The sequence below is a fragment of the Ctenocephalides felis genome, unplaced genomic scaffold (genome assembly GCF_003426905.1).
Source record: "Ctenocephalides felis isolate EL2017-DRISC unplaced genomic scaffold, ASM342690v1 CF-g0.4_SCAFFOLD_03326, whole genome shotgun sequence".
Classification (NCBI taxonomy): Eukaryota; Metazoa; Arthropoda; class Insecta; order Siphonaptera; family Pulicidae; genus Ctenocephalides; species Ctenocephalides felis.
The window spans coordinates 1-18305 of record NW_020539480.1 but is presented as its reverse complement, the minus strand read 5'-3'; the positions used below and the strand labels follow the sequence as shown (position 1 = coordinate 18305).

At 30.4% G+C, this 18305-nt stretch overlaps 1 protein-coding gene across 1 annotated transcript; it reads left to right on the top strand.

Moving 5' to 3' along the window:
* Positions 1-5925: 5925 nt before the first annotated feature.
* LOC113382147 (cohesin subunit SA-2-like) lies at positions 5926-8790 on the top strand (the record flags this gene model as incomplete). The annotated part of the gene is made up of 5 exons (XM_026620696.1): positions 5926-5952; positions 7209-7387; positions 7948-8170; positions 8267-8485; positions 8608-8790. Coding segments are annotated over exons 1-5 (831 nt in total), but the record flags the coding sequence as incomplete, so codon positions are not given.
* Positions 8791-18305: the final 9515 nt, after the last annotated feature.

Genomic DNA, 18305 nt, shown 5'->3' with positions numbered 1-18305 from the left:
AAAAGATGAAGAACTTCAACAATCATTGGATAATGCAATGTAAAATATAATTTAATAATGGTTATTTTCCACTAATTTTGAAGAATAAACTGGAAAATTTTCTATGAATTTATCGAAGAATGTAGAGTAATATATGAAGATCTGGGGTTAATAAGATTCACCACCAATATCTTAAAAATTAGTAAAGTTTAGCATTGTTCAACAACAATATTTGAAAGTAGAGGGGAAAAGATGTATAACCAGCTATAACCTTGATTCTTATAACTTTGCTATCAGGAGATAAACAGTAATCTTTGAAAATCCATAACAAAAGTATTTCTTTTTGTTGTTAGTTTTTTGGGTTGTGAGCATTGTGATTTAGTTCACGAGACCTTAATGTAAATTTTAACTATTTAATTGTTTTATAAAATGTAATGTTAATTTTGAGTGAGATTCAACACTTTAAAAACTTACATCTGTGTGGGGCAAAAATGACCAACTGAACATTGACCACGGATAAAGATTAAAAAAGACTTGGATTGAATTATACCATATGTTTATAGAAAATGTATAAAACTTCCTGTTTGATTGTATTAACAAAATATGGTCAAACGAATATTGTTATTATGAATTATATAATTTATTATTATACAAGTGGACTTTGAAGTTTATTGTGTTTATAATACCTCATTGTCTGTACCATTCAAACTATACATCCTACCACTCCTAAAATAAAGTATTCTTTTTTTATTCTTTAGAAGTTGCTTAGAAATACCTAACTTAGCAAAACAACGTTTGCCGGGTCAGCTAGTATATATATATATTGAATAGTCTTGAATTTGATGTTGATATATATGTTTAATTTGAGTTTGAAATTCGAGCGTAACATCAATAAAAATGGTATGAGAGTTTTTTAAAAGTTTATTAATTTAAATTCCAAACGTTTCGGCTAGCATCTTAGCCATCATTCAGTGGTAATCAAATTAAAATTTTATTATCTAATATAGCATATAAAACCATTATTAATCCATGGTATGAGTATGTGCACATTGATAAATTATATATTTTTTAACATCACAAATGGTAAAACACACTAATAACCATGATAACTTAACAAGTGTCGAAACTATGTATTCACTTTTTGGAGTTTAAGATAGAAATGTCCGTCTGTCTGTCTTAAACTCCGAAGACATATTATTACAAGTCTTCATTACAAGTGTATCGAGCGACTTGTAATGGATAACACAAAATGCTAATTTAGGTTTCCATATTTTAAATTTTAAATTATAACACACTGATGATGAGACAAACCTAGTCTCGAAACGTTTGTGAAAACCTAGTCTCGAAACGTTTGTGAAAATTATTATTTAATAAATTAGTGCAAAAAAGAGTGTTGTTTGTTCATATTTCCAAATTAATATATATATATATATATATATATATATATATATATATATATATATATATATATATATATATATGTATATATATAAATACATTCATTAAAGAATTACATTAGCCGTGAAAAAAACTTTTCAGTAAAAATAATATTAAGCCCGAATCACACGACACTTGTTTTCTGGGCTGGATAGCATGCTTGATTATGTCGTGCTAGATTTCATGACAGTTTTTCAAGCCGTTCAAATCACACGATGCGAGAAAGCTTGCTTGCTCTGAGCGATATTTGTTTTAGCTTGCTAGGTTTTTAAATGTGATAAACCACATGTCAAAATTATGCTTCCCTATTGGTTCGAACAAACGAATCCATCCACAAAAATAGCGAACGTTCAAAGTCCGAATCACACGAGGCTTGTTTTGTTGCTTTTTTGGTCTGCTGGCTAGTATGCTGGTCGTCAAGTCGACAAAATGCAATCATGGAAAAGTTAGAATGTGCGCTATTTTTGTAGATAGATTTGTTTGTTCGAACCAATAGGGGGGCAGTATGTGGTCATGTGATTTATAATATTTGATAATCTAGCAAGTTAAAACAAATATCTATCATACTTGGTGTTACTGCCCGATTCTAAATAACTCATCAATATATATATATATACTAGCTGACCCGACAGACGTTGTTCTGTACCCACGTCTACAATTTTTCAATATTTTATACTAATATTTACTGCTTAGTTAAAAATAATAATTACTGTTTTTTGAATTACTATTTACACCAATATATGAGTGATGTTGAATGTAGAACTGTTTCAAATAAAATGATTGTTCTCAATTCCCACAGTTAACACTTTAATTATTCCTTTAACAAATATTAAAATATATATTCAATAAAATATTAAAAATTATACACTGCGATTTATAGAACAAATTTATTTCCAATAGCTCAATTTATTTTATTAAATTTAAGGGTCATACAATATTTTTAGACATACCTGTAGATGTGGATGTTTAAATGAATGATTTTTTGTTTATTGACGGCTAAAACAATGATTTTCCAAATTTATCACCATGTATTTATTGAAATCTTTTAAAAAATATAACAAATTCAGAAAGAATTAATATATAGCATGCGGTCAAGGTACAATATCACCTTCGATTTTTTTACCCAAAATAATTGCTTCAATAATGTTGCCTACAATTTTTAAGATTTCGTACCATATTTTAACTTGCTTTTAGTATTTTAATATCTAAATTGCATGTTTCACGCTAATAATTCAATATACATTATTACTTAAGTTCATATTTGAAGTGAATTAATTTGTCAAGTTTTGTTCACATGTGCTCTATTCAACCTACTATCAACAAAATTATTGCAGTAAATCGAGAGGAAAAAAGCGTATGCCCAGCTAATCTTAATCTAAAGTTCAGAAGTGAAAACAATTTGCATTTCGTCACCATCCCCCGCATTAATTGGAGTATAACTCTTTTAATTCTGATTTTATCATAACTTGTAATATACTATTTTAAAGGTGATTAAATGAGCTACAACTTTCTCTATCATAAATTTTACCGTAACTTCTCTTATTTTGAAACGGCGAAGGGTTAAAGGGCTCGAAATATTTGTGTAACGAAAAAATAATAAAAAACAATAGTTAGTCTGAAAAATACCTTGAATTTTCATATATATATATATATATATATATATATATATATACTTTTATACGTATTCTATGGATTTTTTTATGAAATCGTGAGTTTTTTGAAAATCGTTTGTACTAATGTTATGGTATTTTCTAGAATCCATCAAGATTTCTCAAACCAAGTTAATTCTAGATGGAAAACGTTTATTTTTAATTTTGGTGGAAATGGCACTCATAAACTATTTGATTTAAATGAAAAAAAAAAAACATTGTATGCGCCTTTTAATTGCATGATAGCTCACTTAATTTACACGCAGAAGTACTTCTTTTAAAGCTTATTTTGAGAACTATAAAAACCCATTTTCATAATTAACTTAATATTGTTCCTAGAACACTGTAAAATAGCGATTTATTAGGATTTTTATTGATATAATTTTGTTCATTACATGATTTTCGTTAAAATGTATATTTTTGAAGATATTAGCAAAAAAACGATGACAAACACAAAAAGAAACAAATTTTCAGTAGCCAGTAACTTGAAAAGTATTTGCTTTTTTGAAAAACATTATTAAACATTTTTCTCTTATAATTAGTTCTTTTATCCACTGCCAACGTTATTACACCACTGAAAAGAAATGGCATCCCCCCAGGTAGTGCAAAGGAGTCTAAATTGTTTTCACTTTTGAACTAGAGAGTAAGATGAGCCTAATTCCAAAATTCCAAACGAATTGGAAAACAGTAAAAAAAAGTTCAGACCCAAAGCGCTCCATTGAATAAATATTCCGTACAAAATGCCAACCATATGAATTTTTGACACAATGAAACTTCTAAATAATTTTTTTTGTATTGTGACTTAGTATAGTAAGGCAAAACGACTGCAAATTGAATATTGTTGAGCGCAATCACTTATGCCTCGTTTCCTTTGCACGAATTCGTACGGCGAATCTGTTCGCAAAGTGCGCAAACAAAATTATTGCAAGCAAAAGCAAAGCACGCGTACGTTGAGAACACGATTCGCCGTGCGAGTCAGACGCATGCGCAGACTGCCAGACGCATGTTATATTATGTGCATCTTATATTATTTTAATTATGGCACATCTCAGCTTCTTTTCGACAATAATAATGTAGACATTACATTTTCTTTATTTTTAATCATGAATTTATTATACTTTAATATTGCCTTAGCCTATAAGTGAATAGAAATGTTTGGCAAATGACAGTTGTCATTTGTTTTTAATGTCAAACCATGCCTTAAATATTTTAAAGGTCAAACAATGATAAGCGGTTTTTTGTAATTTTTTCCATTTATTCCTACAATCTAACTATACTTCTATGAATCAAAACATTCTAGAAAATTTCCCAAACAAACTTCAGAGAGATTCATGGAAAACCGAATTATAGTTTAGGAGGATTAATGAAACTTACATTGTTACAGAAGAATTTTATACATAAGAATATATATATATATATATATATATATATATATATATATTGAATAGTTTTGAATTTGATGTTGATATATATGTTTAATTTGAGTTTAATATTCGGGCGTAACGTCAATAAAACTAGTATGAGAGTTTTTTTAAAAGTTTATTTATTTAAAGTCCATACGTTTCGGCTAGCATCTTAGCCATCATTCAGTGGTAATCAAATTAACTATAAAAATTGAAACTAAATAAATTATATGAAAGGAAATTTCATGGAAAAACATTAATAATAATAATAATAATAATGATAAAACACTTACAATTTTGTATCCTAATATAGCATATGAAACCATTATTAATCCATGGTATGAGTACGTGCACATTGATAAGATATATATTTTTAACACAAACATCACAAATGGTAAAACACACTAATAACCATGATAACTTAACAAGTTGTCGAAACTATGTATTTACTCTTTGGGGTTTAGGATAGAAATGTCACATTTTTCTCAAAGCAGTTTTTAGCATGTGTTGATATTTTTTGGAAAATTTAAAAAGCGATGGGATTTTGTTATTTTTTAAGAAATTTTGAGACGCTATTAAGAAACCACGTGTTCGTTTCGTTCAGGGCCGTATTGTCGAAGCGTTTGTTTATGACCCTGTCGTTATGTAATTGCAAAAACAACCTCTCAGCGAATCGTCTTTTAATTGTATTCTCTTCAAAATGTAAAATTTTAGGGTTGAAAAAATCGATATTATGATTTAAATTTTTAATATGCTCAGTTAACATCATTTTAAATTGCTTAGGATTTTTTGAGTTATTTTTATGTTGATGAAGGCGTTTACTCAGGTTTTGGCTAGTTTCTCCAATATAAAAGAGTTCGCAATTAGAGCAATTAATCTGATATACCAAATTCCTGAGGCGGTCAAAATTGAACTTAGATTTAATTTGTGTAAAAATTGAACTAAGGGTTGCATCACAATTACATACCAATAGAATGCCACACTGTTGAAATAGTTTTTTCCACGAGAAATATAAATTTTTTACCTACGGTAGGTAAATGACACCAGTATATGACTCCATTCTAAGCGGTTTTTAAGGTCTGTGAGGTCGTTTTGTTTGTTAAAAATGTAACTGCGTCTGTTATTTATGACCGAGTTGATTATGTTTGTAGGATATGAGTTGTTTTTCAGTGTGCTTATTACCAGGTCAATGTTCGTGTCCCAGAAGTTTTTGTCAGATAGTAGTATGGCGTGGTCTGTTAAATTTATTATTGTCGCTATTTTCATTTTAAGAGGGTGGTATGAGTGGTAATTTATGTATCGTCCGGAGCTAGTTGGTTTCTGGTACCAGTTAGTAATTAGTCGGTGGTCATTTGTACGTATTAGTCTGATGTCTAGAAAGCTAATCGAATTCATTGTCTCTAATTTCACGGCAAACTGTAGTTTTTTTATTAAAATTGTTAAAATTATCAGTAACTATGTTAATGTCTTCTTCCAGAATACAAGTAATAATATCGTCTACATAGCGGTAATAAAAGATTTGTTTATTATAATTTTTAAATATTTTGTTTTCTACTAATTGCAAGGAAATTTCTACTAAAGACGGAGATGCGGGAGATCCCATTGGAGTGCCAAAAATTTGGTAATAAAATGATCCATTAAATTCAAAATAGGTGTTAGAGACAATGAATTTGATGATTTCTCTAAACCAATGTAAGGATAATGTGGTGTGAAGGCTGGTTTCGCTCCATCTGCTAATGATGGCGTCTAGTATTAAGTCTAGTGGGACATTTGTAAATAGGGATATAACGTCTAATTAGTTTATAATTATTGGGAATGGAAATATTATTAAGAAGTTTGACAAGCTCGAAGGAATGTGTTCGGTTGGGTCGTTGTTTATGGTCGTGTAGGTACTGGTGTCTGAGAGTGATTCAGTAATTTTTGTAAATAGTCCTCTTTGTCAAGTATAACTGTGACGTACCTTTGTCTGCTCTTGTCACAATGATGTCAGGATGGTCTTTTAAAAATAATTCACAGCTTTTGAGATCTCTAAGAATGTCAGTATATTTCGAATTTTTTATATTGAAAGAATTGATGTACGAAATAAATTTTTTGCAAAGAAGAGTTCTGGTATGAGATTTCAGTTTAGGATCTTTAATTTGCTGTAAACCATTTTCTAAGTTCGAGAGTAATTTAATGAAATTAAAATTGTTAGGACAGTTGGGAACAGCAAAAATGGGGCCTAATGCAAAAATGTATCGAAGTCTATCTGGGATCTCAATGGATGAGAAGTTTTTTAGCCATTTGTTGATGACGTTTTCATCTAAAGTTATTTTACTATGTTCTATTTTATTTTGTAATAATTTGTTAAATTTATTTTTGTAAAATTGTTTTAGGTTAATGGAATGTTTATTGTTTTTAATATTCTCGAAGTGGAGAAAATCGTTAACAATTTCGGACTCAACTGTACGAAACAGCCAATTGGTAATTTTTGCGATGGTATTTCTGAAGTTGTGTATATTTTTAATGCAACTTTCTATCGTTAATGAAATAAATAAGCCGCTAGCTAAGATGCTAGCCGAAACGTATGGATTTTAAAAAAATAAACTTTTAAAAAAACTCTCATACTATTTTTATTGATGTTACGCCCGAATATTAAACTAAAATAAAAAAACACACACACACATATATATATATATATATATATATATATATATATATATATGCTTACATATTATATATTAGTATTATTAATCCTTAGGTTGGTGTGGTTCGTTTAAAATCTTTACAAGCATTAACACCATTATATGAAGACGATCAACTCGCAACCAAATTAGACTTATTTACGACTAAATTTAAAGAAAGAATAATTGTCCTTGCTTGGGATGAGGAATTGAACAACCAAGTGGAAGCTGTTAAGGTGATCACCAACATGTTTAGGTAAATAAAATATCACTCAATTAGGTCACAGTCCAGCACATTGTGAACACATGTGTTACTTTGAATTGATATGTCACATGATTTCATTGAGATGTCATCATTAATTGTTTGATACTAAATTTGGAGAAAATATGTATGTGTGTTTTAGCCGATATTTGACCTTTGATTGACGTTTTTCCAAAAATTGCAGTAACAGTTTCAAAGATTTGAAAGTCATTTGATGTAATTTGATAGTTTTAGTTTTTGGAAAATAGCGGCCGGGCAGTTTCTTCGCAATTAATTGTTTTCTACAATGTCTTACTGTCTTATCATAAGACATTATTTTTAAAAATTCATCAAAGTATATGTATTATTTAAATCAATTGTCAATAATAACTAACCTGTTTGGAAAAATTGTTCAAAGGTCAAATAAAAGAAATTTGACTTCAATAAAAAATAACTGTCCACTAACTATAACGTTGAGTGCAATGACTTGTTATGTCATTTAATTCAATATTGTTTTACAGTCTTGATAAATTTTTTATATATCCGAAGCGTTGATATAACTAATTTCTGTCTAGGTTATATCGTGATCGATTTACACCAGAAGACATCCAAAATATTTGCAAATTAGTACTTTCTTCCAATCGTAAGGTTGCATTGGCCGCAGGTAAATTTTTGAACGCGTGCATTCTGAAAGTGGATCAAGAGAACATGTCTAAAAATAATTTGGATTCTCGAAGAGATGCTCAATCTAATATACGTTGGATTCGATATCTTTTACAGTTTTTCATAAAATTGGAGGTAAGTAGAAAAGTCAGCTTATTGAAACTTATTATAACAAATAGGTAATATATTTCTGATTATCTTGTCTGTCATAACTTTTTATATTTTGATTAGAGACCAGATTATGTTCCATATCTAGTGGACGCCTTATTTGAGGAACACTCAGTGATGCAAGATTGGGAATCAATGATACATCTTCTCACAGAAAGAGCTGATAATACTGATCAATGTTTGACTTTAACTGAAGAAGAAGTCCTAATTGAAATCATGACCTGGTGTGCAAGACTTGCGACAACTTGTGAACATCCGTGGGATAGAGCAACCAACAAAACGGTAATATTGTGTAGTGTTTGGGCTATACATGCAGTTCTCTGTCAATTCAAACAATGTTGACACGATTTTTTATAAGGACAACAATAAATACATGCACTTAATATTAATTTTCATATTCTCAGATAATCAACTTAAAGAAGAAAAATCAAATGCAAGCAGATCAATTGAGCATGACCGAACATTTAATACCAGTATTGCCCAAGCTCTTGATTCGATTCAAAACCATGAAGAAAAGTATGATTAATTTGTTAACCATACCGCAGTATTTTGAGTTGGTAAACTACACAAGTCAAGGGGTAGATCATGTTAGTATTAGTTTTATTTATTTTATTGTCTTTATTAATTATACAAAGTGTCAAATACTGAAATTGTTGGGAAAAGTTTGGTTTTGACAGAAATCGGCCTTGTTTTTATGTTCTCCCGATGTTTCAAGCAAATTTGAATAGCTTGTAACCAAATTGGGAAAAAGTATAAGTGAAAAGACGGCTTAACCGATTTAAAAAATTTAAAAACCATTTCGATAAGCACCCGCGTTAGTCAGTGTTTCGAGACAATCGAGCGAGCTTTTCTTTAGAATTAGCAGATAGGTGCCAAAAGTTTTATCCACGTTCTTGCATAAAATCCTGAATCGATTTTGAAAATTCAAGATTGGTTCGGAAGATACCAGTTTTGTGAATCATGCTGATTAGTTATATCGATCTGGCCGTATCTTTATGAAATGCTGATTTTTTTGCGTTTTTAGTGAAACATATAATGGCAATCATAGTCTAAATAATCGAACATCATAAAATATTATAGTTTTACCATAAGTGGTTGAATTTAAAAATTCATTAAAGATTGTCTGATTGTCAAAATTTTTTTGTTATTGTGTTGGTATACATGCCCCTAAAGTATGATGAAATTTTCAGCTATATTCACTGTTTACTTTGTCTGTGGTAGTCGCTAAGGTTCGACGTGTTTTTCTAAGCTCGGCGATTTTTACAATGGAAGAATTGAAAAGTCAAAGAATTTGTATTAAATTTTGCGTAAAAAATGAAATAAAGTGTTGCAAAGTGCAAAAATTCACCAGATATGGCTCCGTGTGACTTTTTCCTATTCCCAAAGTTGAAGAGACCCATGAAAGGACGGCGGTTTTCCTCGATTGAAGAAAATCGCTGAGAGTGCTCAAGGACATATCAAAAAGTGAATATCAAGGGTGCTTCGAAAATTGGAAAAAACGCTGGCATAAGTGTATTATATCTGGGGGGGACTACTTTGAAGGGGACCACATTAATGTAGACGAATAAATAAATATTTTTTGAAAAAACGAAAATTCCGGGTACTTTTTGAACAGACCTCGTATATATATAAAAATAAGTCGGGTTTTCCTTCCTGACGAAATAACTCCAGAACGCATAAAACGATTTCGACAATTTTGCATTCGTCTCGAGATCCGCAAGGTTTATAGCTAAGAAAATTAGTGGTGCATGGCATCGTGCCTTAATGCAAATTGCTGGTACTTCGCGTAATGACATTAGTGAGAATTATCAGAATTATGCTTGGTTAAGTCAACAAACAATTTTTGCCGCAGAGTATAATGATGTACACGCACTGAATTTCACTATTCAATCAAAAATTGCTGGCAATTTGGTTTGAATTTGAACGATTGCAATTTCCAGTTCGCCTTGCGTTCGCAATAACAAGTCGCAAGGCCAATCGCTTAGTGTTTGCGGGATAAATTTCAAATAGATTATTTAGAAAATCATTGTTTTTCACATAGGCAGTTATACATTGCCTGTTCACGAGTTGGAAAACCATCCGCTTTGTTTGTGTTAACGTCAGACCAAAAAACAAAAAATGTGGTTTACCAAAGATCACTTCCTTGAAACGGATATAGTATGCGGATTCACTTTCATTTACTTAAAAGGAGAACCCGCGCGTTGCTCGTCTCGGATTTTGATGAAACTTGGCACAATGGTAGATTTGATGCCCAAACTGACCGTGGTAAAATATTAGAGGCCTATGAAAAGCGGTTTAATTATAAAAATTAATTAAAGTTTGCATTGTAGCAGCGCGCTGCATGCATAGCTTGCGATGTTTTTCCTTATTAGCAACAGGTTGGCCGAGTTGCTATCGTCGTGGAATTCTAATTTTTGCTCCGGGGTTCAATTCCCGATTCAGATATATATTTTTTTATTTTTTTTTTTATTTGATATTTATAATTTCACGCGTAAATAATATCAAAATTTATTTGATTTTTCAATTAATTTATATTTTTCGCTAAATATTCTATCATAAAGTCCTCCGTAATACCGGTAAATTTTATTTTGATATTACTTACGAAACTTACGATCATATAAATGTTAAGTGATTCCTGAAACATTATAATTTTGAATTAATATCAGCAATAATACGGAAAAAGAGATATAATTTATTTCCATGTAAAAACTATGTTCAAATTTACAATTGTGGGGATCGTGGAGATTGTGCTGCAGTGAATAAATTTTATTAATGTTTTCAAGTCATATGTCGAAAAGGATTTTTATATTAATATTAGATTCTTGGGCTGGTCAAACGTACAAAGTATCATCCTCATAATAGTAAATTTGAACATAGTTTTTACATGGAAATAAATTATATCTCTTTTTCCGTATTATTGCTGATATTAATACAAAAATTTACCGGTATTACGGAGGACTTTATTATAGAATATTTAGCGAAAAATATAAAATTAATTGAAAAATCAAATAAATTTTGATATTATTTACACGTGAAATTATAAATATCAAATAAAAAAAAAATAAAAAAATATATATATCTGAATCGGGAATCGAACCCCGGAGCAAAAATTAGAATTCCACGACGATAGCGACTCGGCCAATCTGCTGCTAATAAGGAAAAACATTGCAAGCTATGCATGCAGCGCGCTGCTACATGCAAACTTTAATTAATTATTATAATTAAACCGCTTTTCATAGGCCTCTAATATTTTACCACGGTCAGTTTGGGCATCAAATCTACCAATGTGCCAAGTTTCATCAAAATCCGAGACGAGCAACGCGCGGGTTCTCCTTTTTAGAGAAGTTCAACTAAAAAACACTTTATTTTTGTAATCGAAATAAATTCATTACTGTTGTGTAATAAAATCAAATTTTTCCTTTTCAAATATAAAACAAACAAAAAAATTTTTCATCTTTCTCACGAAACCATCTGGTGGCGAAATGGAGTTCGTCGGGTTTGCTAGTTATTTATATAAGCGTAAACTTTATTTTTGAAATAGTGGTGGTACCTTCTGTACCGTAATTAAATATTCGAGGAATGAAAATAATCAATGATTAATAAAAATTGATCAATGATTTAAAATTGAATTATTAAACTATCATAAATTATTTGCGGATTTTTGGAATTCATGTAATAAACGTGTTTATAACTTTTAATTTCTATGTATAAATATATTATTTTTGTCCACCAGTCTACCAGTCCACGTATTTTCTGATTACCACTATACTTACTACCAGTCTTCCTATTTGTTTATATGCCTGCCTAACTGCCCACTGACCTACCTGTCTCTATGTCTACCTTTCTACCTCTCTGGTTGCTATACTATCTATCATTACCTTTCTATTTTCTGCCAATCTGTCAACCTACCTACCTGGCTAATTGTATATCTTCCTATATGCTTATCTATTTTTCTACTTTTCATATTTTTCTATTTGTCTACTAGTCTACTTATCTACTAGCCCAGAATGTAGTAACAATAATTCTATTCCTATATAAGTCAATAATAAGATTTGTAATTTTAATTTTTGATCACCAAATGACTTTTTTTTTAACTTTTACCTGCTATCCAGAAAACCGCTGGCTTCGTGAAAATTTGATAAATTCTTCATTTCGTCATTACAAATAAAATTCTTTAATCCTTCAAATCGGATGTTTCGTTCTCTCAAAAAGTGCTATTTTTTAACTTCCCGTAGGGTAAGTTATAGTAATCGTCCAAAAATCGAAATCAAAAATTTTTACATTTCTCGACGTTTTGAAGGTTTCTGAACATTTTGGCATACCTCAGAAAAAATGGATGTGTGTGTGTTTTGTATGTCCGCGTTTTTTCGTCCACGTTTTCGGGCGCACGGATCAACCGATTTGAATGGTTTAAAAAACATTCGATTCGTATTGATAAGGAGACGTGCTGATTAGTTTTTGGAGAAGGCAGGTCCAGCCGTTACGGAGATATGGAGCAAAGAGTGCAAAAAATAGAAAGCGAGTTTTTGAGAGAACGGATCAACCGATTTGAATGGTTTAAAAAACATTCGATTCCTATTGATAAGGAGATGTGCTGATTAGTTTTTGGCAAAGGTAGGCCCAGAGGTTTCGGAGATACAGAGCTAAATGTTAAAAAAATGGCTGTTTTTGAGAGAACTAAGCGTCCGATTTAAATGATTCAAAGAACATTCTGCTTCTTTCAACAAAATAATTGATTTTGGAAAAAAAAACTTTTTGTTTCTAATTTTTTTTTTCAAAAATTTTTTTTGTAATTTTGGATTAAAAATTCAAAAAATCACCCAGGCTAAGCACAGTCTAAGCGCCACTCTGGTAGAAATGTTCACGCAAGTGCGTTTAGACTGTTTATGTACTGGAGCACTTTTCCAATTTTGTGAAAATTATTGAAAAATGTGAAAATGCCGCCAAGCTAAGCATAGTATAAGTGAAAATGTCGCACAGAATTATTTGCAAATGCGTGCAGACTGTGACTATGCGGGAGCACTTTTTCAATTTTGTGTAAATTTGGCAACTATTTTTTTTTGAAATTTAATTCGAAATGAAATGACGATTGTTAATGTTATGGAGATGATAAATTGATTTATTTATAATTAACTTCTCGTAGAGCAAGTTATAGTAATCGCAAAAAAATCGTTTTTTTTATATATTTTTACGTTTTAAAACCTTCTGAACATTTTGGCATGCCTTAAAAAAAATTGATGTATGTGTGTGTGTGTGTGTATGTGCGTGTGTGTGTGTGCGTGTATGTGTGTGTGTTCGGATACAAATTTTTGTCGACGATTTCGGTTATACGGATGAAGCGATTTGACTAATTCAAAAAATATTAGATTCAAATTTTCATGAAGATAGGTCTAGCGGTTTCTGAGATCTAGTGAAAAAAACTAAAAAAAAATACTATTTGGCGGTCAACAATAATCATTAGACATTAGACATATGCACATCAAATTATCAGATATTTTATAGAGATTTTAACAATAAGTATAAATTTGTTTACATTCCTATGGGTTCCGTACCAATGTTTATCCGTTAGACGGCGACGCGGCGCTTACGCGCTTCGATATTTAGTCTCTATGCATTTAAAGCAGTAGAATTGCTTTGAAAAAAAGTTCAAAATTTCCAAAATATTTAAAATAAATTTTTCAACAAAAAGTCAGTTTTTGTCAAAAATTTATAGTTTCTCAAAAATATATTTTTTCAGAGTAATTTTTTTTGAAAAATGTTAATCTTATTAAAAAAAAATAATTTTTGGTACGGGAAGTTCCAGCAATTTGCCTTAAGGCACGATGCCATGCGCCCCACTAGTTGCATTTTTAGTTCAGTATCGCCGACACGGCGGACCTGGTTTTGCCAATACTAATTAGCACTAGAAACAATCTCTCCATCAATAGGAATCGAATGTATTTTGAATACTTCAAAGCAGTTGATCCTCGTTGAAAAATTGTCTCCACACAAAACACACATTTACACACACACATAAATCCAGTTTTTTCTAAGATATGCCAAAATGTTCAGAAACCTCAAGGTATTACTATAGTAATCGTCAAAAATTTAAAATGAAAATTTTTGCATATCTTTACATAAATAATATTACTTACTCTATGCGAAGTTAATAAACATTTGTAAACCGATTAATTACACATATCGGCATGATTTCGCAACTTACCTCAAGGAAAAGTGCTATTTACATCTGTAGCACAACAATTATTGTTACTGCGGTTCATGATAAGTACACAACGCAGTGGCAGGTAATGGTACATCCTATACTTGTCACCCTAAAGTACTCGGCGCACTGGAGAAGTTATTGCAAGAGCACACGAACACAAATTGCGTCATCGTCATGGGGTCATATCATAGTATTAGTAGGGGTCAGAAAAAGACCTGTCTACTGAAGATCAAGACGGTATAAGAAAAGGCACGAATATCACAAAAATAGAAGATGGAACAAGATAAAAGGATGTCGACAACCTACCGTCAGAGGAATGAGAGATGGGCTATGATGGACCTCTAGGGTATAAAATAGGACTCCGTCCTTAGATCTTCATCTTTCGAGATCAGCTCTTAGCGTGATAATAAGTCAGTACACTAAATAGGAACACTTATTAAAACCATTTCGAGAGAGTCTCACCCAGCCTTTAATGCGACTAAAGTACGTACGAAGGTAGGGAAATATCTGCTAAAGCGTTGGCGACTGCCTTTAGCTAGATCAAGGGCGAGCAACCTTTTTAACCGACGAGCCAATTTAAATTTTCAAATTTTATTGCGAGCCGCACGTAATTTATATATATACTAACTGATTAGGCGAACGTTTAGCCACAGAAAATATTTTTAGAAAATCATTAGTATAAGAAATGACTAACTAATTCTGAATGTATAAAATTATTACATTGATAATTTACCCACTGCAACGCTAAAATACTATCATCCATATTGCAATTATGATATACCCTGAAAAAAAATCCAGTTTTCTCTCAAAAACAGATATCTCCTGATTTTAAAATAAATTCTATTTTTTTCCTGAAATAGCTCCTTTTGTGAAACAATTCAAAACTATGTACTTCTTATGCACATCGAGAAATATTTGTACAATACGATAAGCCTTCAAATCAGTTATATATTATATTATATATTAGTTTTATCGGAGGGTAACCATTTCATTGCCATTTTTTAAATGTTGCAGCGGATAGAGCGGATAAATTTGAGCTTTTTTATGAGCTCAGAAAATCTTGATCGAATTTCAATTAAAAACGTTCACAAAAAAGGTGATAATAGTTAATTGATCGATTACCGAGCTATACAATAATTGATCGGACTGACTATTATAAAATCATGAAAATTTGGAGTTGTGTGTAGTTTTCCATTTCGCATAAAAAAAATTAAAATAAAGAACAAGAACAAGAGCCATGATAAAAATAAATTGCTTTTTTTTATAAAATTGAAGCTTTTTCAAAAGTCTGTTCTATAATTAAGTCAAAATATTTATGTGAGTGCGGGAATAATGTAATTGCAACAAAATTACAAAATTTCCACTAGAAAAGAACAAAATATAAAATTGAACAAAGGATATATTTTTAAATAATAAGTGTTTATAAATATTAATATAAAATGAAAACAAATAATATGAAAAAAAAAACATTTTACTTGAAAACTTTAATAAAAAAATTGGCACTGCATTTTTTATATAAGTTGATCAATATCAGCCGTTTTTTTTCACATTTTGTTCTTCATTTTAATTTTTTACATTCTTTGACATGTTTTACTCAGTTTTGATAGGTGCTAATTTTTTATGAATTTTATGGTTGAATTAACACAGGTCCACAAAAAGAGTTATCTGAATTGTCTTCCAATGTACCTTTTACACAAAAATTGGGGCACAGAAAATTGAAAAACATTTAAAAACTGGCACAATCTTCGATATAGATTTTTTTCTGAATGAATAAATTATTTTCCAGCTGCTTTTCTTTGTGGACCTGTGTAATTGTTTGCGCAAATACGTACTTCAGAAAAAAAAAAAAAAATTGAATCATAATTTGATTTGCGTTTTTTTCACAGCGAAGGGGCTGACATAAGATTTATAAAAAAATCGATGTTTACTGAATAAATCACAGGGCTGACATAAGATTTATAAAAAAATCGATGTTTACTGAATAAATCATTTTTTTTTAATCTGTATTATTTTGCATGTAAAATGGCGAAGAAAACATTTACATGAAAACAGCTGTCTTGTTAGCTTTGAACATTTGGAATCACAATTAAAATTTGTTCACATTTTTTTTTTTCAATATGAAAAGTGAAACACAAGATTCTGCAAAAGATATTATTTTTATTACTGAAATGGGTCATTCTTTTACAAACCGTACACCACCATACCTGACATTTTAGAATTGGCTGAATTTTTTTTTATAGATATTATACATAAAATCATTTGACACGTATTTCAGGATTTTGCCGGCAAAAATTTTTTTCGTTGATATTTACGATTGAAATATTGCCGATTTTCTCAATTTTATTGAACTTCCTCTGCATTATGTTAATTATCTTCAGTTGTGTTGATCAGATCAGTATTGTTTTTTTTATTATATTTATTATGAACTCAACTTTGAAATAATTTTAAAAAATAATGTTTTTGCAATTATTTTAACAATAATAACAATTGATTGTTTACATTGGTTTTACATACGGGCGCCCCAACTTAAATCGATTGCGTAAAAAACCATATTGTTTCTTGTTTTATCTACTTAAAAATTATTTTTACTATTCGATGGCATGGCCGTTATATCGGAAGATATTAAATGTTTTCGAGCGCAATTCGCGCCGCGCTTCCGTTTGAAAGACGCATCGCGCATATTAAATGAGTACAAGTACTATTTTTAACTAAAATATTTTACAATTTCGTTACTGAGGTTAAAGTTGTGACATGGAATGTATTGAAATGAGATAAGGTTGCTGGTGGTAGGTTTGGTTATGGGTTGGAGGTCCGTTTGTTGAAAGATCCACAGTCCTGGATATTGTGTACTGTAGTAGCTTCTTTATACGATATGGTAATAATGTCCGTCCAACCTTTCCTGATGCCTTGGGTCGAGCAGTAGGTATAATGTTTGATCGACTGGTTTGATGAGAGTTCTCTTCATAATAATGGGTACTTTCAATAAGGTATTTGCTGGAAGAGACAAACTTCTGGTTTCCAATAAAAATCCACTTGTAATATTTACACTGTATTTATTTCACAGACATAATCTCCACTTAAGATATCTAAGACTACTTTTAAGACATTATCACTTGGCTAGACTTTTGTCTAAGACATCACTGGCTAGACTCTTGTCTGAGACATCACTGGCTAGAGTCTTGACTAAGACATCACTGGTTTATACAATAATTTTGACTCATTATATATTGTATTGGACGTGACAAATTCGGGATGGCGTGCTTCCGCGTTCATGCGAAGATCTTGGACTTTAATTAACATTGAAGAATAAATTCATATTTTTATTAAAAGCACGTATGATCATGTTATTACAGAAACGCCACCCCTAAAGAATATTGTTAGTCCTCTAACAATTAAAAAGAAAAAAGAAATTACAATTTATTGGGGTTCCTCCCCTCTAAAACAATTTATCGTCCTCGATAAATGAAAAATAATAATCTCTGGTACAATTGATTATAGCAAAGAGAGAAAAATTTGAAAACTATTTGCAAAATATGAAAAAGTAAAAGTATAAAATGTTGTAATATGTCTGAAATATATAATTAGATAACAATTCTGATGATAATATTGGTAAAAAAATTAACATCAAACCTTTTTTAAAAATCTAATATTGTTGTAACATTTTGCTGCATATTGTGATTTTTAATAGTTCATTAAAATTATTTTGATTTAGCTTCAGCAGTTTGTTTAATTTCAAAAGTAGGATTTTGATAATACAGCAAAATATTATAACAATAATTAGTTACATTATTAGGATATTCTTATTGGATACAGTATGGCAATTTAATACCATATGAATTCGCATAGTTGCATAATTTGTGGTGTCTGATTTGTATACACGGCATTAAATGATTATGTATG